Here is a 27,235-nt window from a genome sequence, read left to right as displayed (position 1 = left end):
CATGCCAGCGATTAGATTACCTTTGATACAATTGTTGTACGAGACACAAGTGCAACAATCCTCAATACACATTTAATAGTAAATTAGATTCATCTAAAGCGCAGAGAGACACAAAAGACACAACATTTTGGAAAATGTTTGGAGTTTGTAAAAGGGAGCATGTAAAAGCAAAGAGGGAACGTCAAAAAGAGCTTTAAAAAAAATTGCTATAGAGCTTTTGTCCTCAGTATTTATTAATCTGTAGGCTACTTATTCTTCAGCAGCTAACTGGGAGCTGTTGATTTCCCCCAGCACTCCAAATGCCTTCTTCATATGTTGGTGATATGGTGAGAATTCTTGCAAATTTTTGCTTTTACACTCGTTGTAATTCACTCTGGACAAGAGCAGGGTTTGTGAAAATAGAGTTTATCCATCTTTCTACATCGATATACATTTTCTATGATTGAAACCCATTGTATGGACCATAGTGAGTAGTATTAGACTGACGCAAGTTAGATTGCAATACTTTAACTTTCAAGGAAATAAAACAAAACAATAATTCCATTCTCAAAATATATTCATATTATTTTATAAATATATAGGCCTCACTGACTGAAATGAATGGTTTACCCGCCTTTTTATTTTCACCAGCACGTGGCTGGATAACGGTGTCCTCTAAATGTCCAAATGTCTAAAGTGTAACCGTGGAGCGTGAATCAGCACGGGTGAGCCGGGTGTCGGTGAGGGATTATGGTTTTTTGCAAGAGAGACTACTTTACTTAATGAAGCATTTATGTGGGAGATCGGTTGGCCTCCTGCCATATGCCAGGGATAGCAGAGAGGCGCTGGTGGGGAGAGAGAGAGAGAGAGAGAGAGAGAGAGAGGAAAAAGCCCAGTCAAGGAGGGAGGGTCCGTGTCAGGGCTAGGGAGTGGCCTATCGTGTGCCTAGAGACTGATGGATGGAAGAAGGAAGGGTTCCGGTGGGGCGGGTGGAGGAGAGGGGAGGGAGGGGTGGGGGGTTAAGAGGGGTGGGGAGAGGAAGGCGCAAGGCAGATGGGATGTCCAGCTTGGGTATATAAACCCCTGGAGCGCTCCAGTTAGGCGTCGTGTTGCATCGCTCCATACTGGCATCCAGCTGCTCTGCGACCTCTGAAGACTACAAGGGACAAGAGACGAAGAGAGGAAGAAGAAGAAGTAAACAGACAGAGAAAGAAGAAGAAGAAGAAGAAGAGTCACCATGAGCCATCCTTCAGCCCGCGCCTCCGCCTCCACCTCGTACCGCCGCACCTTCGGGAGCCCCGGCGGCGTCTCCATGTCCTCCTACTCCCCCGTCTCCTCCCGCATGCCCCACTCCTCCGGGGGCCGGTACTCCATGCGCTCCATGTCCCCCTCGGTGCCCATGCGCGCCACCAACTACCACCAGCAGCACCGGTCCCGGTCCAGCACCCAGCCCCCGCGCCTCAGCTACGAGAAGGTGGACTTCACCCTGGCCGACGCCGTCAACGCCGAGTTCCTGACCACCCGGAGCAACGAGAAGGCCGAGCTGCAGGACCTCAACGACCGCTTCGCCAGCTTCATCGAGAAGGTGCGCTACCTGGAGACGCAGAACAGCGGGCTCCAGGAGGAGCTCAGCCAGTTCAAAGGTCAGGAGCAGCAGGGGAAGTCCAACCGGGCCACCGACCTGTTCCAGGACGAGCTGAGGGAGCTGCGGCGCCAGCTGGACACCGTGGGCAAGGAGAGGGACCACTACCAGCTGGAGAGGGACAACCTGGCCGAGGACGTGAACACGCTCAAGCAGAGGTGGGTTGGGTGGATGGATGGATGGATGGATGGGTGGAGGGATGGATGGATGAATGGATGGGTGGGTAGGTGGATGGGTGGAGGGATGGAGGGAGAGATGGAAGGATGGGTGGATGGGTGGAAAGATGGAGGGATGGGTGGGCGGATGGGTAGGCAGACAGATAGATGGATACTTTGTTACTTTGTTGATTTCTGAATGGAAACCTGGTAGCAATCACAACGAGAAATGCCATAAAAGATAATCATGTGCAGATACTGGGAAAAGTACAAGGTTGATATTAAGTATTTAATCCTGTAAATATAATCCTGTAAGTATATGAGCAGGTTGGCACCTTAGATGGTCGCCTCTGCCGTCTGTGTGAGTGAATGTGTGAGTGAATGGGTGAACGTGAGGAACAAAGATTGTAAAGCGCTTTGGATAAAAACTGCTATATAAATGCGGACCATTGTCCATTCAATGTGTAACTCATACACAAAAAAGAGGGTTGAAGTATTCATTTGAAAGACAGATGAGAAGTTAAGACGGGAGTGAGGAATACAAGTAACATTTGTAAACTCAGGGAGGGAATAGAAGATTTGGGGACTTGTGAGTGACTGGAGGAACTGGAGGGGTGTAGGAGGGGGAGGAACTAAAAGTCTTTGGTTACAAAAGTTGGGGCCTGGTGATGAAAGTTTGAGGAGGGGGGGGGGGGGACATGGGTGTGCTTCAAAATGCTCCCATTTCCACCTGTATCAATCTGATACTACTACTCACTATAATATGTACAATGAATTTCAATCATAAATATTTATATAGGCTTAAAATCTATTTTTTTTTTGGAAAGGTTGGTAGAATTAGTTTCAGCGGGTTTACCCTTCAGCTGCAACACATCTTGCCCTGCAGGTTCGACGTTGGCCCGTGACCAGTGTCAGTGTTATCCCATAAAACACAGGAGACGACAGGTGTAGCCGGCGTAGGTGACCCTTTCTGCTGGTGCTTAGCCAGATCTGGGGAGGGAGGGGGGGGAGCAGCTGCCCCCCCCCCCCCTCCCTGTGCGACCTCTTTAGATCTGAGGTGGAATGTAATGTATGTATCGAGTGTTTTTCAAATCAGGGACCCACATTCTTTTATTCTTATTGTGGGGCTCATTGAAACATATCACAAACATATTAATTCAAACAAAAAAGTTTCACTGATGTTGCCCTCATTTACAGCAATGTTGAGTGACAGACAACTGGTATTACTTCTGTTGTCATAATGGGGTCCCACCAGAAGAACCCATAGTTTACAGGATGTGTAAATGTTTTAGCTAATTGCATGGATTTATTCCACTCTGTAATCTCTGTCTGTCTGTGTGTGTCTGTGTCTCTCTCTCTCTCTCATCAAAGGTTGGATGAAGAGAACCAGAAGAAGTCAGAAGCCGAGAGCAACCTGATTCTCTTCCGCAAGGTAAACAGTCACAGCCCAGACGAGACAGAGTCTCTACAGACACAGAGTCTACAATCTCATCGTACGGCACGATAATCGAATTGTAATGTTACATTTGGCTCAGATATCGCATCAAACTCAAGATAGCTTTGTTTCCTCTCATTACAGTTATGTAACAGTGACACACGGTGGTGACTGATGGTATGACAGGTCACACACAGCCAGTTTGACAGGCATGGATCATTGAACTACTGGCATAGTATGGGTTCAGTCCATAGGGGTAGATTTAGGGGGGGGGGGGGGGGTTGCATGGGATATCATCAATATTGAAAGGAGGTACATTTGTCCCCTTAAAAAAACAGCTAATATGAAAGACAACCCCCTCCCCAAAAGAGGTCAAAGATGAGGGGGTCAAAACATTAATATATCCTTCTTACCTGTAACTATATATTAACCAACAATTTCAGACACACCCCTACAGGACCGTACCATCTCACCTTGCAAACGTGCCTCTCATAAAAGTACACCAGAATGCAGGAAATTAAGCATTTGATGAAAAACATGTCCAGGGGGAGGACCACCAGACTTCTTAGTGCCACCCCCCACCCCCCCCCCCCCCCCCCCCCCCCTTGGTTCAGTCTACTCTCTAACCCCATCTCTAAAGAACCCCACACACACACAAAATCATCATAATCACAACTTTACTTGTTATTACAGTGTATCAAAGTGTTGTTTTTGTTGACGTAAAAGTAAGCACAATTCTAAACAGTGAGGAGTTGTGAGAGATCATTGGATGAGATTGTGAGAGAAGGGGAGATAATCTCACCTCATCCCTTCCTGTAGGATGTGGACGATGCCACTCTCTCTCGCCTGGAGCTGGAGAGGAAGATCGAGTCTCTGATGGACGAGATTGAGTTCCTGAAGAAGCTCCACGATGAGGTTAGTGCTGCTTCCCTCCCGTCAGCGCCAGGCCTCCGGAGATAACAGCCGGTGTCAGGAAGGTGCCTGGAATCACTTGTCACTTATATGTACTTCTGCCTTCATCAGAACCCAAATGGCTCATTCTTAATTTTGATTGTATTTTTTATAGAAAACAATTAATTTATTTAACCAGGCAGGTCAATTAAGAACAGATTCTTATTTACAATGACAAACGGGCCTCTCTGAGAGTAATAGGGGGGAAATAAAATAAAATAGAAAAGAGACAGACGATACTGTACATACATCACAGAGGTAAGGGGAACAATTAAAACACACATCAAACAAACAACCAGATACAATTACAAGGTGTGTATTACATGAAGCAGAACAGTCAAATTACAGTTAAAATGTATAGTAATTACATTATAGTCATTACTATAAATATGATACCTGGCAAGCATAGGTATTAAATGTTTGGTGCTTCCAGTTGTCAAGTCAAGTTAAGAGTTCAAGTTTCTTTGGAATTTGGTTTGAAATGACATTAGTGGGAATGAACGCAGACACAATAGCATTGCAGCATTGGCAAGTCATCACGTGTTTGTGTGCGTGTGTGTGTGCGTGATCAGGAGATCCAGGATGTGCAAGTGAGTGTCCAGACCCAGCAGCTGAAGGTGGAGATGGACCAGAGCGCCAGGCCCGACCTGACCTCTGCTCTGAGGGACATCAGGTCTCAGTATGAGAGCATCGCCTCCAAGAACATGATGGAATCCGAAGACTGGTACAAGTCCAAGGTATTGAGACACACGGGACAGCCAGATGAGACACACAGACATATTATTATGTGACCGGGTCCAGCCTCATGGCTCCCTCTGTCATTTTTCAGATTTTTTACAGATTATGAAAGTATAGAATGTCAGCTTTGAAAATATTTGCTTATTTGAATCTCGTTTAACCTCAAGTCTCAGAGAAGAGAAACGCTGAGAAAAGACTATGTAAAGTTTGTCTGCATTTAACACCTTGGCAGTTAGGTACTAGATGTGAACAATTAGCGCTTAAACCCATCCCTAACCACACCCCCAACCACTCCCCTAACCACACCCCTAACCACACCCCCAACCACTCCCCTAACCACTCCCCTAACCACACCCCCACTAGATTAGTTGTCATCCGTCAGTGACTCAACTGTACATAGCTGTTATACAAGCTGACCTACAAGCTACTAGTCCCTAAGGGACACAAAAAGGTGACCTAGAACCTTGCAGTTCTTAAGCCAATAGAGATATTCAGAAAGAAATGTATAAAGTAAAAGAGAAGGGAATAAAATTAGTAGAGGAAGTTAGACAAAAAACAGTATTTATGTACAATGTATGCAAGGAGGCTACATATTATGCATGAACACAGACATACAGTTTCAGCGAATCGACTGCCTTTGTGCGCCTGTTCCTCTTGCAGTTTGCCGATTTGACCGACTCTGCGAAGCGCAACACTGACGCCCTGAGGCAGGCCAAGCAGGACTCCAACGAGTCCCGGAGGCAGATCCAGTCCCTCAGCTGTGAGGTGGACGCCCTGAAGAACACGGTGAGAATTATTACTAGGGAAATTATCGGTATCGGTTAAAAAAAATACATTTTTTTTTTACATTTATTTAACCTTTATTTACCCAGGCAAGCAAGTAGGAACAAATTCTTATTTTATTTATTGTGAAAAGTATGCATTGTGTTTTTGGGGGGGGGACGACGACCCCGCATATAGTATCGAAAATCTGGAGTTGGACAATATCGGTATATCGGATATCGGTAAAAAAGCCAATATCGAACATCCCTAATTACGGTAGGTAGACAACCATCAACCTGCCATCCCTGTATACCTAATATACACCACACCTTCTGCACTCGAGTCAACTCTTACTACCAACTACCCCATTATACGAAAATGTCACTTCTAGAGAAATTATTGTATCGTCTGTCTTTGTGTGTTTTTGTGTAGGCATTTTAGGCAATAGAGAATTTAAATCTGAATTTATACTCTGAGTAAGAGTAAAAGTAAACAGTATACCACACAAAGTGCAGTAGTAGTCCGTGCAGGTTTTGGTGGTTAATTAACACTTTGATCGCCGGGGTTAAATTCATAATTTACCATCCCTCGCCAGCCCTATTTAACATGGAGAAGTTCCCCTTCTTTGCAGGGCTATAACTTTTTAAATTTTATTGCTAAATTGACATTACTATGGCCCATTCAACGTCCTATATCTATTGTTCAGGGTGTAGCAACGTTATACTTTTTCATTCACATATTCATACTAAAATACGGTCTAAAGTATAAGTATGTTTTTATCGTTTTCTGCAGCTTTCTCCAGAACTTGATTTATAGCCCTAAATGCATTATATTGATGATCAAATACAGTTTGGTAGGAATCTGTGCGAGATAAAAAAATTTCAACTGTACGTGCTTCTAGGAGTTACTACGTATGATCTGATGTTGACCGGATGGGGGGGGGGGTCGTTTATAATTCCGTCGTTATATCATTCATCTAGTGTGGGTGATATGATCATTAGAGCAGTTAGTATCGAAGACGTTAACAAATAACGCTGAAACTCACCGTAGCTTCCTCGTAGCGTTGGGAGATGAGCGTGGAACAGAATTTTTTCTATTATGGGATGTTGAAATATCCGATCCATTTCCAGGTTGTATAATAGTATATACGTCCAAATCATGTTGTTTATCGAGTTATTGGTAACGGATCACTATCCGTTGTGATCAGCTCGAGTCCTGGGACTATTAGCGAGTGATCGGACCGAATTGAAATGAGCACCAGCTTCCACTTCCTGTTTCTGCCCTGGGCGATCGGCCACCAGATGGCGCTCTTGAACCGTTGTAGAGTTGAGAGGGGCTCAACAGTACATCTCATGTCTCCGGGGGAGAAATATGATTTCGATCACAGATTTTTGAAATATTGATATCAAAGACGCTGTCCAGCGTCTTCGGCAGAATGAGCATGGCGGGGAAAGACGTGTTTCAGCATTTTCCGGCGATTAAAGTGTTAAAGGGGAACTATCTTATAAATGGCCTTTTTGAGTGTTTAGCATTGTTTCCTAGCTATGTGAACTTATATTAATATGATCTATGTCTCAAAATTCTCATATTGGCACATTCTTCCAATTCTCCTCTGACAATATTCACCCTCACTGAACTGAGTCGTCTGAAAATGTGCCCTATATGTGATGTCATAAAGACACCGCTGCATGTTAATGTTCAGGCGGGGCCGGCCCGGCGCAGTGGTTTAGGAGCCCAGGCTCAAAACAGCTCGAGATCTTGAGGTAGAAAAATGCTGTTTTTGAGGACTTGATTAGAAATACAAAACAATGAATAAAAAAATATATATATATTACAGAGGTGTTCCATAGACTCACAGGAATTGTGTAAAAGTGCCCAAATAGTGAAAGAAATAGTAAAATAGTTCCCCTTTAAGAGTCAGACACACTTAGTGGTCAGACATTCCTAACAGTTCTCGAGGTCTGCAACTGTTAGTTTTCCAGCTGCTGGCAGCAGACCATGCACACGGTTCTGGAGCCTGATGGCGTGTGTGTTTTTCTGAATGTGTGTGTGTGTGTGTGTGTGTGTGTGTGTGTGTGTGTGTGTGTGTGTGTGTGTGTGTGTGTGTGTGTGTGTGTGTGTGTGTGTGTGTGTGTGTGTGTGTGTGTGTGTGTGTGTGTGTGTGTGTGTGTGTGTGTGTGTGTGTGTGTGTGTGTGTGTGTGTGTGTGTGTGTGTGTGTGTGTGTGTGTGTGTGTGTGTGTGTGTGTGTGTGTGTGTGTGTGTGTGTGTGTGTGTGTGTGTGTGTGTGTGTGTGTGTGTGTGTGTGTGTGTGTGTGTGTGTGTGTGTGTGTGTGTGTGTGTGTGTGTGTGTGTGTGTGTGTGTGTGTGTGTGTGTGTGTGTGTGTGTGTGTGTGTGTGTGTGTGTGTGTGTCTCAGAATGAGGCTCTGATGAGGCAGATGCGCGAGATGGAGGACCAGTTTGGCGTCGAATGCGGCAACTACCAGGACAGCGTGACCCGCCTGGAGGACGAGATCCACCACCTGAAGGACGAGATGGCCCGCCACCTGAGGGAGTACCAGGACCTCCTGAACGTCAAGATGGCTCTGGACATCGAGATCGCCACCTACCGCAAGCTGCTGGAGGGGGAGGAGAGCAGGTGAGTGAGGAGGAGAATGAACGCGTTGACACCCTTATGATTCTGTTTTTAATTCATTCTTTAGGAGGACAGTTTTTTTTTGGTCCACTTTTTCTTCTCCTCCTGTTTTTCTGTATTTCCCTCCCATCCCAATTTAGTCGTTATGCCAATTCCCTCCTCCCCCTCCTGGTCGTTGCGCACATCTATCACATGCTTCCTCCGATACATAGGAGACAACCAGCAGCCTCTTTTCACTTGACAGCGAGGACTCTCATTGGTGAAGTGTAACGCGTGGGAGGCCACACTACCTTCACCATTTCCATCCCTCGCTGTGCAGGCGCCCTGACCGACCTGTAGGAGTCGCTGTTTACAACGACCAGATTACCACCCCACCGGCTTCCCTCCCGCTGACTCTGCCAATTGAGCCAGTATGACGGCCGGCCAAGCCGGAGACACCGCTGACAGCCGGATTCGATACCAGTGTCTCTTGTGGTGGTGACGAGCGCTTAGTCCGCTGCGCCACCCAGCCGCCTTTAGGAGGCCAGTTGTAAAGTAAATCCGAATCACTTGTTAGTAATGTGATAGTACTCAAGGTCTTTACATATATCAACACAACATTCTAATGTGCTGCGCCTCTCCGTCAGAGAGGGCCAACCAGCCTTCGTTCCCATAAAGGACACAGTGATGAGTGTCGTATCTATCATTAGTGATGAATCTGAGGGCAGAGTTATAGAGTCCAGTACCAGTTTCCTCTCTGTGTGTTCAGTAGAAAGCTATCTGGCCACACGTTAGCCTAGCTTAGCACAATGAATGGAAGCGGACATGGCCGGTTAGCCTTCGGGAGGGGTGTTAGTTGGACAATGCCTAGGCTAACCGGCCATGTCCGCTTCCATGTCTGCTTCCTTTTAATGAACACTCATAAATACTAACACTTAATTGCTATATTGTGTTCCTTTAGGATCACTGTGCCCATGATGAATGATGGAGGTCACCACAGGGGTAAGATATATCTTTTTGTTTTCCCTGCATCACATGAAATAGAAAGTTAGCAATTAATTAAAGGGTTCCCTTTTGGCACGAGCATTTACATGCACACAGCATTTTAGATGATGATGATCATATTCTGGTTAAGGTCATGAACCTGGATAAATGACGAAAAGAATATTCAGAATATTGTAAACAAAACATGTAATTGAGGAGTTTGACTTGGAAAATAAGAATTTTCTATCTTTCTCAACCGATTTAGTTTTCTCCTATGTTTACAGACATTACCAACGTAAACTCACACTTAAATCATTGGCATTGATTCATTGATATACATTTGGAGGTGATAGCAGGTTCAAATCCCATGTTTTGAATTTTCGGTAGTGGGGCTACCCTTTTGTTTGCATTTAAACAGACAGATTGTGCCTTTAATGAATGGGAACCACTCTGACACACAGAAAGACAGCTATGACAGCCCAGATACCACTGAACCCACCTGGAGCATGCCGTAATATTTAGGCTCCTCAGAATTGGGATCTGAGACTATCTATTTAAAAAAGGGATATGCAATTATATTCACAGACCTAAAGATTTAACCATGTCCTGAATTACAGGGGGGGGGGGGGTATTAATGTGCATGTAAATGCACTACATTTTATACAATATCCTAGTATTGGCAATATGACTGGTGATTCAGCATTAAAAAACTGAATCGTCAAAAAGTGAGTTAGCCATTCAGAAATGAGTATGTGAGAATGTGCATTTGAATGTAGCAACGTGGCTTAATTTGGACTTTTTCTCTCCATCACAGACTATGAACAACACCCAGAATCCCATGGCAAGAAGAATGTAGTGATTAAGACCATCGAGACTCGTGATGGAGAGGTAAAGGGATGCTTTCCTAAATATATGGACTTAAAGGAACACACCAACATTATGGGAAATATGCTTACCGTTTTCTCCAGAGTCAGACAAGAAGATAGATTACCGTTTTAGAGAGGAAGATTACCTCTCTGGTTAACCGTCTTCTGTAGTGTGGTAGTGAAAGGGTTAACCTTCTGTAGTGTGGTAGTGAAAGGGTTAACCCCATGTAGTGTGGTAGTGAAAGGGTTAACCCTCCATAGTGTGGTAGTGAAAGGGTTAACCCTCCGTAGTGTGGCAGTGAAAGGGTTAACCTTCTGAAGTGTGGTAGTGAAAGGGTTAACCCTCCATAGTGTGGTAGTGAAAGGGTTAACCATCTGTAGTGTGGTACTGAACGGGTTAACCCTCTGTAGTGTGGTAGTGAAAGGGTTAACCCTCTGTAGTGTGGTAGTGAAAGGGTTAACCCTCTGTAGTGTGGTAGTGAAAGGGTTAACCCCCTGTAGTGTGGTAGTGAAAGGGTTAACCCCCTGTAGTGTGGTAGTGAAAGGGTTGACCCCCTGTAGTGTGGTAGTGAAAAGGTTAAGAAAGCAAAAAATCATTCTAAATGATTAGGAACTGAAAATGCCTTGAAAGAGTTTGGACCAGACTGACCGACTGATTGACCGACTGTTTTTTCTCCTCCTCCACCAGGTGGTCAAGGAGTCCAGGAAGGAGAAGGAAAGGGACTCAAGCCACCATGATAGGAGCGACAAGAAGGGAAACCAAGACGATAGGGAGGACAGGGACGACAGGGACGATTAGGATGATGGTTAAACACACGTTGCTTGTTCCAGGTGCAGATGTTACAGTGTTCAACGATAGTAAAAATGAAAAAAGATGAAAATATGAAGAAAAAAAAAGAAAAACAAAAGAAAAAAAGCAAGCTAATACGAAATGCGTTAAAAACTAAGCCTATACGTATTCCTCATTTGTCACTTGCCATCCTACAACTTTACGAGGTTATCTGTGCCAAACAGAGAGTCTGTCAATATAGATGCAATGTTAAAAGAACAACACTCGGTGTCACCTTGGTGCTACTTAGGACAACTACTTCGTGTTGATAGAGAGAGTACACACACAGGTTCCTTTCACCTCAGTGCTACTTATTAAAGACCAATTAATTCATGCTGACAGAACGAGTAAACACAGGTTTGTGTCACCTCTGGGGCTAACCAAAAAACCCTTTATGGATACACCACTTGAGGCCTTTATTTACAGTGCAATTCCTTCGAATACTTTTGAGGACCAGACTTTTTGTAGCGTTAAAATGAAATACAGCCTAAGCAAAGGGGTTAAGGACGAGTCAAAGGGAGTTTTAGCGATCAATATGCAGAACGAGGGTTCTTTTTGTATTTTTGTTTCCAGAGTAGCCCTACAACATAGTACATACAACATAGTATACTATGTATATACGTGAGTGGACAGCCTGGACGCCAGAGTAGGACTCAGTAGAGACTCGAGTCTTTGTTTTGAGTGGCTTTGTCGTTCTACCAGTGTAAGGGCGATGACACGTGGGCAACGGAGATGGGTGTAACAACCCTTTCACTAGCACACGACAGAAGGTTAACCCTTTCACTACCACACTACAGACCATCTGTAGTGTGGTAGTGAAAGGTTTAACCATCTGTCGTGTGGCTGTGAAAGGGTTAACCCTTTGTCGTGTGGCAGTGAGAGAGGGTTAACCTTCTGTATTGTCGCAGTGAAAGGGTTAACCCTTTGGTGGTGTGGTATAGTGAAAGGGTTATGAGAGAGATGGGGGGGATTGGTAATGGGGACGAAGTCATTGCTGATGACTTAGTGGGGTTTTAAGACATCTACGAGACACACGGTTGCTGGAGAGATTGCCCATATTCATTGCCCCGTTAATATTGCCTGTGTATCACGGACTTCAAGAACCACCGCAAGGAACGAGTGACGATGGACCCAGTGGATGATGACCATTAGCCAACTGAGCTCATTCCAGAGAAACAGAATGTTAGTGAAATGAAACATGCCTTGCAATGATGGGTGTGCATTTAGCACCCATATAAAAATGACCATGTGAAATGCAAATAAAAGCAACTGGAGCAAATGCAAACCTGTGTCCTTTTGCCTTGTGTCGTGACTCGTGTAGTCTGATGGTATACACTTTTTTTTAATAAAGATACAAAATAAGATAACATAACATAAGATATTCCTTTATTTATCCCCTTGGGGAAATTTGGGTGTCATAGCAGCATGGGGGAGGGGGTGTCACGGTATAGACCACCACAACACTTCCGGTATTCTGAAATCATGGGGGAGAGAGCGGAGGGAGAAAATGAATGAATGTGGATGAGAGCTTCGACATGAAGTGGTTGTAGCTACGGCTGTGGGGGGTGCTGGAGACATGATCCAATAGACTTGTATACGCCTGAGTCTCCTGAAGACGGAGAGACCAATCCCAAGTCGATCGGCACTTTCCCGGCCGAGCTATAGTCCCTTTTCCGCACCTACTACCGAACTCCGCATGCGCAGATTGATAAACCTAGATCTCTGTGCGCAATCCGCACATTACGAACAGGTCGAAAAGTACCTGGCGGAAAAAAATCTAATCTACGAATTCCAATCTGGCTTCAGAACATCCCACTCCACTGACACATGCCTTCTCTATTTGAACGACCACATCAAACAAGAGGTGGACGCGGGCAAATACTGCGGCATGGTCATGCTGGACCTACAAAAGGCCTTCGACACTGTCAATCACTCCATTCTGATTGACAAGCTAAAAGCAATTGTTTTTTTTTGATAGTTTATCAGTGAGCTGGATGCAATCCTACCTTGAGGGGAGAAAACAGATGGTGGAGGTAAACGGTACTCTACCCCCCCCCCCCCCCCCCCCCTCACAGTGGGCTGTGGTGTTCCACAAGGAAGCATACTAGGACCGCTACTGTTCCTAATTTATGCAAATGACATGTCGTCAGCTTGTGACTGCAACTTGTTCTTGTTCGCGGACGACTCAGCCCTGCTGGTCTCTGACAAGAACAAGTTACAGGTTGAAAAAACCCTCAGCTCTGAACTCGGCAGAATCTGCACCTGGCTCGCTGATAACAAACTATCATTACACCTGGGTAAAACAGAGTCCATTCTCTTCGGATCAAATAACAAACTCAGCAAGACCGACGGCTTCTCAGTTACAGTGGGTGACAATATTGTCACAAGGAAAGATGAAGTGACATACCTAGGTTCCATCCTAGAGGCAAATCTTTCCTGTGACAAAATGGCATCCAAGGTAATAAAAAAAGTCAACGAACGAACTAGATCCTTTTACCGGATCTCCTCTCTGGTAAACAAGAATACCCTGAAGACTCTGGCAGGAGCACTCATTCAAGGGTACTACGACTATGCTTGCACGGTACCTCATGGTACCAAAGCACCTCAAAGGCGCTAAAAACAAGATTACAAACATCACAAAACAAACTGGTCAGACTTCTACTTGACCTTACCCCTAGAACCCACCTCACCCCTGCCCACTTTGACAACCTAGGATGGCTTCGAGTAGACGACAGAGTACAGCAACTTGCAATGGGCCTGGTCTACAAGATACACTATACAACTAAGGTACCCATGTACATGTCAAAATACTTCCCAAAGGTCAGTGAATACCACAACCACAACACCAGAGGAAGCTCAACAAATCATGTTAAACCCAGATTCGGCTCAAACAAGGGACTAAACACGTTTCGCAATTATGCCACATCAATGTGGAACGCCCTACCCAAAGCTGTAAAGGAAAGTGAATCCCTACCCACATTCAAAACCGCTCTTAAAGAGCACCTACGGGAGGCTGCAATTCGAAACTGGCCACCGTAAATGCCCAAAACCCCCACCACCTCCTAATAGACAGTCTCCTCACCACCGCATGTATATATTCCCTCCCCGCCGTATGTATATTTCCCTCCCACCCACCCACCCCCTCCTAATGTACAGTCCCCTCCCCATCATATGTATATACTCTGTCAGGATCTAGGGGTAACAGTACTGTATATTTGAATACCGTTATGTCACAAATGTATCAGTACTAAATACCTATATGTCCCTATGCCATAAATGTCATGTATGTTGTGTATGTCATAAATGTCTATATGAATTGAAAATGGGGGACCCTGATGGAAACAAGACAAACGTCTTTCTCAGGTCTGCATCCCCTTAACAATTGTATGTATTGAGCCGTACTGTATTGTACCCATTCTGCAATCTGTTAAATAAAGTTTTCATTCATTCATTCATTCACTCTTCCCCTGTGGGTTCCAGGTTAAGGCCTGCCTGGTTGTGTTGAGCAGAAACATGGAGAACCACAAAAGCAACATCAAACAAACTGCAAACCTTCATAAACAGATGTTTACGACACATCCTGGGAATCTACTGGCCAAACACCATCACAAACGAACAGCTCTGGCAAACCACTCAACAAGAACCACTTGAAACCCCCCCTGTTAACACATCCTGCGCCAAAAACGTCGTACAACGTGTTTCAAGGTCATGCTAATTCTGCCATTCCACGGCGTACAACGTTATTGAGATCATATTTCATTTTTTCGCCATGGTATTCAGAATGCCCTCACGGAGCCTGGTCTGATGCAGTGGGAGCCTGCACAACTCTGCAACGCTTCAATACTGCCGCCTGGTGGATGATCGGCGAGTTACAACTGGAAATGGATCTCTGGTGATCTCGGTGCACCGGGCAAATGCATCCGGCACTCACATATTGTTGCGGGACTCTAGACACACATTGTGTATATGGATCGCTGCCATAACTCAATAATCGTTATGATTTGGGCGTTTATCATTATTATACAAACCGGAAATGGATCGAGTAGATCACCGTCAAATAAGTGGGATCTTTTTCCTCCAGTCTCATCTGCGAACGGTAAGAGGACGTTGACGTAATTTTCAGCGTGAGTGTTTATTATTATTAATGCAAACTGCTCTGATCAATATATCACCCATACTGCATAAAGCATTTACTGACAATCACGGAATTATAAACGACCCCCCCCCCCCCCCCCGTTCATCCGCGCATGATCAGTCATAACGTTTAGGACCATGTACAGTTGACATTTTTAATATAACGTGTATCGGCAACAAACGGCAGTTGATAATCTATATATATGCGTTTATGCCTATAACTCACGTTCTAGGAATTACTGCAGAAAAAGATAAAAACATATTTATATTCTAGACGGTATTTTCGTATGAATCCATGAATGAAAAAGTATAACGTTCCTACATCCTGATAATAATCGATAATCGATGTTGAATGGGCCATAGTAATGTCAATTTAGCAATACAATTTTAAAAGTTATAGCCCTGCAAAGAAGGTAAACATCTCCATAGGCTTAGAGTGGTGGCAGAGTGGTATGAGCAGGCATTCAGTGGTGCACAAACGCGGTTAAAGCCGTTTAGGTATAGGTCACTGAGGCAGAAGTGCGCGCGGATGTGCACGCGCGCACACAAAAATGCGTCGGCACTTATCACCTAGACTTTGCATAATAATAGCATAGGATACCGATCGGCGATAGCATAACAACGGACTCCTCTCCTCCACTACCGCCTCTCCACCAGCGTCAATGAGTCCTCGGAGCAGCCGCCCAGCTCCAGCGGGGAGTCGCTGAAGGAAACTGTCCTTCTGTAAACTAACTCTAAGTTACATTGTTAATTTAGTTTGTATTTACTTTTCTAGTTTAAGTTAATTCAATTAAAGAAATTGTAACTACAATTACATTTAAAACATTTATGCATAATAATCATCTGTTCTGTGCGCAACCGAGGGAACATGTATGCGCGTGCGCGGGCCCCATATTACGACTGCACCACTGGGTATGAGACAGGCAAACTGCGTGGCAGTTAATGTGTTAATGTTCAATCAATCAATCAATTAATTAGCCACAACAGCTAAAATGGTGGACTTTCATGCTAGGTTTACTACCTCATGTTGCAGCTTAAATATACCCCAACTGAGGTATGAAACACATTTTTAATTATCCATGTTGGTCTAAACACAATCCTCATGAAACTGATGATAGATTAAATTCACTTTCAAGCGTGAAAAAAGTTTTTTGGACATACAGTACATGTCTAACCACTTTAGCCATGTGGCTCTTACCTTCACAGACTCCATGAAATGGCGCCTTCCTCCTAAATTTCTTGTCACATGCTCACTTTTTTTTACGGTTTCCTAGAAACAAGGGGTGGCTCAGCTTACCTCAGTCTCCCCTACACACACATACAATACTACAAATGTATAATCACAAGCACTGAAATAGTGGACGACTGGAGGAGGGAATATACGAGAGGATTCCCTACCCTCTCAGGCCTGAGTGGGCTGTGGTTGTTTAGCTTATTGTTGTTGTTATTGTTTTTAGTAGGGAGCATTTTGTGGAGGAAGCAACCTAAAGACCCCTTCATTGCAATAGTACCCAGCTGCAGCTCCGGAGACCAGCGCTTACAAGCCCGCACATAGCAACCCCTCGCTTCCATTGGCTGATTTTGGTCACGTGATTTTGGGTCACGTTGCACGTTGCACTGCGGGATTGATTGATTGATTGATTGAAAACTTTATTAACAGATTGTAGAATGGGTACACGTGACCTGACCGATTGATTGATTGATTGATTGATTGATTGATTGAAAACTTTATTAACAGATTGCAGAATGGGTACAGTGACCGATTGATTGATTGATTGATTGATTGATTGATTGATTGATTGATTGAAAACTTTATTAACAGATTGCAGAATGCAGTACAGCTCAATACACACAATTGTTAAGGGGATGCAGACCATGCAGTACTGTTACATTTGTGACATACAGTAAATATATACAAGGGGGAGGGAACTGTACATTTATGATGAATTGAAAATGGGGGACCCTGATGTAAACAAGACGGAAGTCTTTCTCTGGTCTGCATCCCCTTAACAATTGTGTGTATTGAGCTGTACTGCAGATATATTTCAATTGCCTTACTTATTTACATAAGTATTATAGGCCTACAGCAGTATTGTACAGACAGTCTGTGTGAAGTCTGTGTGGTTATCCAGCTGCACAAAGGCAGAGCAAGAGGCTCTACAGAGGGTGGTGATGATAAAGCCATGATAAAGACCTTCAATCAGCTGAAGGGGAATCCCTCCAAGCTGCTGTCAGCGCTACACACCTTCGGCCGCTCTGGTATCAGCCATGCATCAAAACGTGCACACGCACTCAGGCGAGTCGCTAACCGTGCTGGGCCAAGTATAGCGGCTCAACCCACCTCTGTTGCCCGTCGTAAAATGAAGCTCGGGGGTCGACGACGGCTCGCTGCGGGGAGGCAGAAGAAAAGTGTGGTGAGCACAGACCATCGCTATAGTTTCCCAACAGGAGTAAAGTCTGGAACGCACCACAGCCTGTCACAAGCAGTAGAGATGTGTCGTAGCAATCCGAAGTGACATTGACCACCAATATAGCATGTACATAAAGACCCAGTGCCTCATCCGTAGCTAATATTGCACTACCACAGGACCTAGCATGTCCTACCATGCTCTGTAAATAACTTATGTACATATACCGATATGCCCTACTCTGTTTACTTGTTTTATTGCACAATGTCGTTCTATTGGATTCTATTATATGTTATTACTATTGTATTATGCACATCTTTGCGGGCACGACCACCCGCATTTAATTTTTTTTTTTTTTTTTTATATTTTTTGCACAAATCTCTCCAATATTCAAAACATCTCTTTCCACATCACCATATGCAACTTCCAAGATTTGCCTTTTTCTTTTTTGTAAGAACATACAAAACATGTAAAGGACTCATACAAATACATTAACAACTCAAGTTCAAGTTCAAGTTCTTTAATAGTTGTCATACAGAAGTACAGAATACTTTCATACAAAATGCTTCTTACTGTTACGCTCCAGAGACTGTGCTAGACAAGATAGTATCAAATAACATAATAACATAATATAGCATGAATTTAGAAGAAGAAAATGAGGTCACAGTGTTCGGTAAGCGTCCCAGACACATGTAGGTGTGCATGATAGCATGCATGCATGTGTGTCTCCAACATATGTATGTGGGTACGTGTATTGATTGATTGATTGATTGAATTGATTGATTGATTGATTGAAAAGTTTATTAACAGATTGCAGAATGGGTACAACTGACATGGAAAATAAAAAAGACTTACGAAAAAAAGAAAAATACTATACTATACATTGTGCGTATACATCCCTGATATATATACTTTGCATGTAGACCGATCTACCTGCGAGCAGGTATGTGCTGCATCCTCTATCGGGATGCCACCCTTCTCCATATTGCATGTGAGAGAAAGCGTCCCAGACACATGTAGGTGTGCATGATAGCATGCATGCATGTGTGTCTCCAACATATGTATGTGGGTACGTGTATTGATTGATTGATTGAATTGATTGATTGATTGATTGAAAAGTTTATTAACAGATTGCAGAATGGGTACAGTACAGTACATCTCAATACATACAATTGTTAAGGGGATGCAGACCAGAGAAAGACTTTCATCTTGTTTACATCAGGGTCCCCCATTTTCAATTCATCATAACATATATGACATACATGACATACAGATAGACAGTACTGCTACATCTATACATTTATGACATATCAGATTTGCAAATACAGTACTGTTTGTGATACAAAAGTGTCCAGAAAAGGAGTGTATATACATTTGGCGTAGAAACTGTACATTGGAGGAGGTTGGTGGGGTGGGGTTGGGTGGGTTGGGTGAGGGCTGTGTACGTAAGCATGTGTACATGCCTCACATGTGTGTGTGTGTGCATCTTCCAGGTATGCGACTGTACTCCTATCTCTTGTGTGTGTCTCGTATCCATGTGTGCCTCCGCCCCCTATGTGAGTGTATATCTCAGGTGTGCATATATATGTGCGTCTCAGCTACGTATGTGTGTGTCTCCTATGTACATGTATATCCCCCATATGTGTCAGTGAGAGCCTATACCTCAACTATGTGTATATGTAGGTGTGTGTATGCCTATTTCCTATAAGTGAGTATGTGCATGTATGTGTGCCCCTGACATGTATAACTTAGCCTTGTGCATATGAGTGTGTGTAAACCTATTATGTACACATACGAATATGTGTATCCTAGATACTTGTATGCGGCTAAACATGCACATATGAGAGTGTGATAGAGACAGTGACCATTCCATAGATATACCATCCGGACATAAAATCCATGTACATACATATATAACACATTATAAAGTACAAGTACCATCAGATCAGATCCCCTTTTTCATATTCATCCTTGATATCATTGTAACCCCACCTTAATCATTTGTCCCCAGACCGTTCAGTCAGGTGTAGAAAACTGTCCCATAAACGTGTATGCAAATAAACAACTTGTGACAAATAAAACTCTTGACTTGACCACCAGCCTCTCTATCTAAATGTTATATTGTTAACTGTCTAGTTAGGCATTAACTGTGTTAATCTAAATGTTATATTGTTAACTGTCTAGTTAAGGCATTAACTGGGTTAATTAATCTAAATGTTATATTGTTAACTGTCTAGTTAAGGCATTAACTGGGTTAAGTGGGGAGTGCGTCATGGTACAGTTTCAGTAAGTGGGGAGTGTAAACAAGTTGAACGCGTCACGTGAAATAACGTTACGTGAATAAACATATAACGTTACAATGTACAGTTTCTGACAGCTGGCTGTGTTGTGAAATGTGCATAACGTTATGAATAAACCGCGAAGTCACGCGAAATAACGTTATAAACGCGAATCTGGTAGTATATTTATTTGTATCTTCTTGAGATGATAACATTAACATCCGCATTTTACCGCATGGCGAGCTAAACCAATCAGAGAGGGGCTTCGCTCAACCAATCAAAGAGGGGGCTGCAGAAATGGAGCCCAACCAATCAGAGAGGCGTCTGCAGAACTTCAGCCATTGGGTGGGACCCAAATCACGTCACCAAAATCAGCCAATGGAAGCGAGGGGTTGCTATGTGCGGTGCTTGTATGTGCGGGGCTTGTAAGCGCTGGTCTCCGGAGCTGCAGCTGGAAGCATCTCCTTCATTGTGCGTTACAATTGTGTATTATTATCAACCGGTGGATGGCAGCAATGCACTAGCTGTGCCTAGTCTGTCGAAAATACATTCGAAGAAGAAGAAGAAGACACTATCTACATCCGGTCAGGTGCACATTTGCGCTCGGTTTGGCGCGAGATGTCTCAGGAGCAGTAGACAAACAGAGTCACTGGTGAGTTATGACATTTGTCTAACTTTACATTTAGCCCATCTTCATTAACTAATTTCAGTAACGATATTCAGCCCACCGGGTCTCAGCCCACCCGCCTTGTGCAGGCTAACATGACAGCTATAATGGAGCTAAACTTTGCCTTTAATGTTGTTGTTGAGGCACAACGTCAATGACTTACGTTATAAATACAAATGGCGATGTGCACTTTTTTTTAAAGTAATGTAATGTAGACAAGTGGAGTGTGCAGCAGAGCAACGGGAGCAGCATACGACGCCAAATGTATATACTCTTTTTTTTAGACTTTTTGTATCACAAACAGTACTACTGTATTTGTAAATTTGGTATGTCATAAATGTATAGATGTAGCAGTACTGTCTATCTGTATGTCATGTATATGTCATATATGTTATGATGAATTGAAAATGGGGGAGGGACCCTGATGTAAACAAGACGAAAATCTTTCTCTGGTCTGCAATCCCTTAACAATTGTGTGTATTGAGCTGTACTGTAGGCTACTGTCTGTACCCATTCTGCAATCTGTTAATAAAATGTTCAATCAATCAATCTGACTGACATTAGGGTAATTCCGACTAAAGGCATTCTATTGACAGATCGACTGTGCAAAAAAACAACAACGCCTGAAAGTTTGACACATGAGTGCTAAGTCTAGCTCTGCCAGATCATCATGGGTGAGCGACAGCATCCTTCCCTCCACCACAATTTAGCCTACGTTGAACTTCAGCTTGCAGGCAAAAGTGGCCCAAATCTGATTTTCTTTGCTCATCATAGTGACTCAGATTTGTTTTTTTCCCCTCACAACACCGAACAGCACAAATCACATGGAATCTGATCTTTTCAATTCTGTTTTGGGCCACTTTCATATGTAGTCCTCCTAAATCAGATACAGCCAGGTCTGATTTTGTTTTAATTAGCTGGCCTCCACTGCATTCAACTTGTAAATTAAACCATAAACTGTAAACCGTGACTTCAGTGTCCATGTTTACATCCATGAATGAATGAATGAAAACTTTATTTAACAGATTGCAGAATGGGTGCAGTACAGTACGGCTCAATACACACAATTGTTAAGGGGATGCAGACCAGAGAAAGTCGTTTGTCTTGTTTACATCAGGGTCCCCTATTTTCAATTCATAGTGACATTTATGACATACACAACATACATGACATGAATTTTATTTTATTTGTATCCACTTTTTCTCCCATTTTTTATTTTTCTCCCATCCCAATTTCGTATCATCCAATTCAACCCTCCCCTGTCTCGAACGCTGTTTCTTGCCTCCCACAAGCCGGCTGCAATGTGGACTAAGTCATACATAGCACGAGTCCCCTCCGATACTCTCAGCGATCTTTCAGCGTCAGGGGTCTGCGCTTTGGAGGGGCGCCGCCTCCATCGCTTCCTGATTCTACTGCACAGGCGCACCAACCGACCTGTAGGAGTCGCTGTCCACAACGCCCGATCCCCACCCATCAGTTTCCCACCCCCTAATACGGCCAATGTGTATTAGTACGGACGACCAGCTAAACTGAAAGCAATGTGGAGCGCTGGGCTCGAACAGGCGAACCCAGCATCTCCAGTATTCGTGGTGAGCGCCTTGCCCACTGCAAGCATAGGCATAGGGACATACCTGACATACAGGTCTATAATACTGTTACATTTGTGATGTATACGATATGCAAATATACAGTACTGTTACCCAGAGATCCTAACAGAAAATATATACATATGATGGGGAGGAGACTGTACATTAACATCTGTACATCTTCTTTATTGTTAATTTGCGCATGTGGGTCAGTTCAGGGGCGTGACCAGTTCACACTGGAATCTGATATTGGCCACATTTACAAATAATGTGAACAAACACCCAGTTTCTTGATTCATGATTGTCTAAGGCTTTCAATACATTTATTTCTAGATTGCTATTAGGGTTTGTTACTTACTTGATGTTGATGTTACTTGATTTTACAAAGTTTGTATATTGTAAGATTCCAGTCCATGCCCACGGTTCTGGAGCCTTATGGCCGCTGGCACGAAGGACTGGCCGTTAGTGGAGTGTCAGGGGGTTATGAGTCTGTGGCTGAACATGCTCCTCATCTTTGCTGCTAGCTCCTCATAGAGAGGGTGGAAGTGGTTCTCCAGCTTCCTTCTCATCCTCCTCTCTGCCACCATTTCTCATTTGACCAGTTTGACTCTGACCACTGAGTTGGCCCTTCTCAAGAAGTGTGAGACCTTCTGCTTGGATCATCTTAGCATTGGCTATAAGCTAACAATTTATATTTGTATGGTCATGAGAAAGTTTGAAATCAAGACTGAAAACTGAAGATTTTATTTAAATTATTTTAATTTGTCAATCGATTTTTATAGTATCTTCTCGACCCCAACTTCTCACAATTCCCCTCCTATCGCTTCCTTTCGTCAGGTTAAGCCGTGGCCCCACCACCCAGCTCGGCCGGTGATATATAGACTGGTACATGATGAATTGTGAACTTTTGGCAACGTGCAGTGCCCTCGGGTTTCTGGAAGGAGACTCTTATCACAAAGAACCTGACTGTCTAGGTGAGTGTCTTCTGTTTGGACCACAACACTATTTTAATGTTACTAATTTGCTTCTATGTTCAGTATATTGATAGCAATTAGGGGTGGGAATCACCAGTTTCATCATGATACGATACGATATCGATTCTTTGGACAACGATACGATATTTGCCGATATCACAGTCTGCCACTATACGATACGATTCGATTCAGGTGCCTGCGATCGATATGAGACGATATTATGTGCCCATTTAACACAATCAGTCACATTTAGATCAACTAAAAAAAGGCTACGGAAATATCAATTGACGTTTTTATTTTTGAGCTCTTCCAGACATTTAAATGAAAAACAATCTATTGTTTTTAATACAAATAGACCTCCTGTTCACTGTAAAGTGCCACGTTTTTATATATTGAGCTTTAAAGTTTAAGTAAAATGTTTTGGAACTCACAACACGCAAGCTAAAACCCCTTCCTCTCCCAAACCGTTCCTACAGTACAATTGTTTTATGTTGCATGATGATCATGAATACATTTATTATGTATTCATGTTTAAATATCAACATTATCTGTCCATCCTCAGTAAATAATATCAATATAATAATACTCCTGACTTCATTTGGTCTTTTCAAACGCACACACACGCACACGCACACACACACACACACACACACAGAATGCCCCCGCCCCTCCTCCTTCCCCTCTCCTCTCTCCTGTTCTCTCACGGTTAGCTGCTTAGCTTAGTTAGCTTAAGCAGCTAACGTAATGTTAATTTAGATCTGCCGTGGGCATAAAGGAATGGCGACGATGCAAAGCATGTTAGATGCATTTGACCCGTTGCGGGGGAAAAACTGCACAGACTTATATCGGGTCACAAAATAGACGCTCTGTAGCCCTGCTCTGCTGTACAGAGCTACACAGAGTTTCACAATACTGGGCGCGGGCGGATAATGACGTCGCCGTCGCCGGATTTTCAAAATAAGAGTATCACAATATGAATCTGTCTTTTTACGTTGCATCGATCCTATTTGATTATTGATAATAGATCGATATATCGATCTGGATCGATGTATCGTCCCACCCCTAAATGCATGTTGTACAACAGTGTATATAATCTTGACGTGCATTGCTTACACAACTAGGTTTGGGAGATATGGCGATATTATCATTTACGTGCACGTGGCCACGATCATGGCCCTCACAATGTCTCGGATAACAATGATATTCAATAAATTATCCAATTCCTGTTATGAATCTAGTCTATAGTCTGTCTCTCTTTCCCTTTCACTCTTGCTTCACAGATAGGGGTGTGGGGGGCGCTATGGAACATCAATGTCAGATAGGGGGGCATTATGGAACATGGATGTCAGATAGGGGGGCATTATGGAACATGGATGTCAGATAGGGGGGCCGTTATGGAACATGGACGTCAGATATGGGGGGGGTGTTATGGAACATGGATGTCAGATAGGGGGGGGCGGGGGGCGTTATGGAACATGGATGTCAGATAGGGGAGCGTTATGGAACATGGAGTCAGATAGGGGGAGGGGGTTATGGAACATGGATGTCAGATAGGGGAGTGTTATGGAACATGGACGTCAGATAGGGGAGCGTTATGTAACATGTACGTCAGATAGGGGAGCATTATGGAACATGGAGTCAGATAGGGGGAGGGGGTTATGGAACATGGATGTCAGATAGGGGGGGGCGTTATGGAACATGGACGTCAGATAGGGGGCGTTATGGAACATGGACGTCAGATAGGGGGCATTATGGAACATGGACATCAAATAGGGGCGTTATGGAACATGGACGTCAGATAGGGGGCATTATGGAACATGGACATCAAATAGGGGCATTATGGAACATGGACTCCAGATAGGGGGGCGTTATGGAACATGGACGTCAGATAGGGGTGTTATGGAACATGGACGTCAGATAGGGGCGTTATGGAACATGGACGTCAGATAGGGGGCGTTATGGAACAAGGATGTCAGATAGGGGGGGCGTTATGGAACATGGACGTCAAATAGGGGTGTTATGGAACATGGACGTCAAATAGGGGTGTTATGGAACATGGACGTCAGATAGGGGTGTTATGGAACATGGACGTCAAATAGGGGGGCATTGACTCCAAAAAAAAGTTGAGAACCACTGATCTAGTGTATCTCCTTTTAGTTCTGACCCTCCTCCAATGTACAGTTTCTACGCCAAATGTATATACACTCCTTTTCTGGACACTTTTGTATCACAAACAGTACTGTATTTGCAAATCTGATGTGTCATAAATGTATAGATGTAGCAGTACTGTCTATCTGTATGTCATATATGTTATGATGAATTGAAAATGGGGGACCCTGATGTAAACAAGACGAAAGTCTTTCTCTGGTCATCAGGGGCGCCTGCTCTGTCGAAGCTTTTAAATCCCTGCTTAAGACTAATATTTTCTCTCTCTCCTTCAACCTACCCTGATCTCACCTGGTCGGGGACTGACCTTTAGATTAATCTGTGTAGTTTAGTTATGGTACAGGGTACTACATGGTACCACTGGGTAGTTTACTACAGGGTAGTTTAGTTAGGGTACAGGGTACTACATGGTACTACATGGTACTACATGGTACTACATGGCACTACAGGGTTCTACATGGCTCTACATGGCTCTACGTGGCACTACAGCAGGGATCGGCAATAGGCGGCCCGCGGGCCGAAATTGGCCCGCCAGCAATAATTTCTGGCCCGTCAGTTTATTTTGAGAATATGATATTTATTTTATTTTAAATCTTTTTTTTTATTATTATTATATTTATATTATATTAATATTATATATATATATATATATTCTTTTTATTATATGCATACTTTATGTTTTATCCATGTTGAGAGTGAATAACAGGTGAGTGCAATGTACTGTTAGGCTTGCTCAAAGTGAGGTGGACAGCGCTGGTGCTGAAATGGGAAACACGCAAGTCCATGAAATAAAAACACCAGTTCAGTAAATCATTCAAGCTTTATCTTTACTCGAGTCATGACTGACGGCACCACACATGCATGTGAACAGTAATGCAATAAAAAACAATGGAAAAACAATGCAATTAACTTTAAAGAAAAAGAGTGCTTGAAGAAGCTCCTGAAATGACGGCGCCGCGCTATAGGTATTTGAATTAAATTAAAAATACAATTTGGCATTAAACAGTAATGCAATTAAACATCTTTAGGTAGCTTCTTGCAAAGAGGAAATACCAACTCAGGCGCCAGAAGAGGAAACTACGACTTCCAAGACACAAACAAAACGAGGAGTCATATTTAAAATACAGGTTTATCGCAAAACGTGTCTCTTGCGTGTTCACATGGCAACACGAGGCTGATTGATTGATTGATTGATTGATTGAAAACTTTATTAACCGATTGCAGAATGGGTTCAATGAAGCAAGCAACTGTGTTCAAGTTGGGTGGACATGGGTGGGCATTCAACGCGAGTGGACATTTGACATATTTCAAACATTAGCATGGATTGAGGAGGAAGCAGAAACAATAATAAGCCCAGGTCTGCCTGCATTATGGTGAGTTGTACATTCGATGTATAATACACCCGCTGTGGTGCTTCAAATCAAATGCACCCTACTGATCTGTTGATGTGTTATAATAATAATAATAATAATAATAATAATACATTCGATGTATAATACACCCGCCGTCGGTGCTTCAAATCAAATGCACCCTTACTGATCTGTTCATGTGTTATACTAATAATAATACATTCGATTTATAATGCGAGCACCTGCATTAAAATCAAATGACTGATCTGTTCATGTGTTATGCACTGTGTGAGAGGCACTTTATAATAGAAAAAAGACAGTGCAAACATGTATATGTCGTTTATTTTGACAGAGTTAAACATTTTTCATTATCATTGGCCCGCCACACAATGGCTTGGTGAAAATTTGGCCCGTGGGCAAAGCTAATTGCCGACCCCTGCACTACAGGGTACCACAGGGCACTACAGGGTACTACATGACACTACAGGGTACTACAGGGTACTACATGGTACTACATGGCACTACATGGCACTACAGGGTACTATAGGGTACTACATGGCACTACGGGGTACTACATGGTACTACATGGCACTACAGGGTACTACATGTCTGCTCCTTTGCAGCACCACAAACATGGGAACTCTCTAACTCTTCCCCCCCCCCCCCCCCCTTCTCTCTGAGTGCCCGTCTCCTGGCGCTGACTAAGGTGATGGATGCC

General features: G+C 43.5%; 2 protein-coding genes across 2 annotated transcripts in view; both read left to right on the top strand.

The window, feature by feature from the left end:
* Window positions 1-1,109: 1,109 nt before the first annotated feature.
* On the top strand, window positions 1,110-11,595 carry LOC311230058 (plasticin-like). Its single transcript, XM_084316200.1, has 9 exons — window positions 1,110-1,779; window positions 3,148-3,208; window positions 4,031-4,126; window positions 4,735-4,899; window positions 5,561-5,686; window positions 8,079-8,299; window positions 9,237-9,277; window positions 10,074-10,147; window positions 10,814-11,595. Exons 1-9 carry the CDS (start codon window positions 1,217-1,219, stop codon window positions 10,922-10,924), a joined length of 1,458 nt encoding a protein of 485 aa, XP_084172326.1. The 5' UTR covers window positions 1,110-1,216; the 3' UTR covers window positions 10,925-11,595.
* Window positions 11,596-20,365: 8,770 nt separating this feature from the next.
* Window positions 20,366-27,235, top strand: part of timeless (timeless circadian clock) — a 66,125-nt gene continuing 59,255 nt past the window's right edge. The window contains exons 1-2 of the mRNA XM_084317569.1: window positions 20,366-20,427; window positions 22,866-23,002. Coding sequence (XP_084173695.1) covers window positions 22,918-23,002 — 85 coding nt within the window. The 5' untranslated portion in view covers window positions 20,366-20,427; window positions 22,866-22,917. The remainder of the gene's footprint in view (window positions 20,428-22,865; window positions 23,003-27,235) is intronic.

This window comes from Notolepis coatsorum, assembly GCF_963971535.1.
Source record: "Notolepis coatsorum genome assembly, chromosome: 6".
NCBI classification, from domain to species: domain Eukaryota; kingdom Metazoa; phylum Chordata; class Actinopteri; order Aulopiformes; family Paralepididae; genus Notolepis; species Notolepis coatsorum.
This window is presented reverse-complemented; position numbering and strand designations above follow the sequence as displayed.

Coding starts and splice junctions, on each gene's coding strand:
- LOC311230058 (XM_084316200.1), top strand. CDS start 1,217: ATGAGCCATCCTTCAGCCCGCGCCTCCGCCTCCACCTCGTACCGCCGC. Junction 1,780..3,147: donor GTGAACACGCTCAAGCAGAG/GTGGGTTGGGTG, acceptor CTCTCATCAAAG/GTTGGATGAAGAGAACCAGA. Junction 4,127..4,734: donor TGAAGAAGCTCCACGATGAG/GTTAGTGCTGCT, acceptor GTGCGTGATCAG/GAGATCCAGGATGTGCAAGT.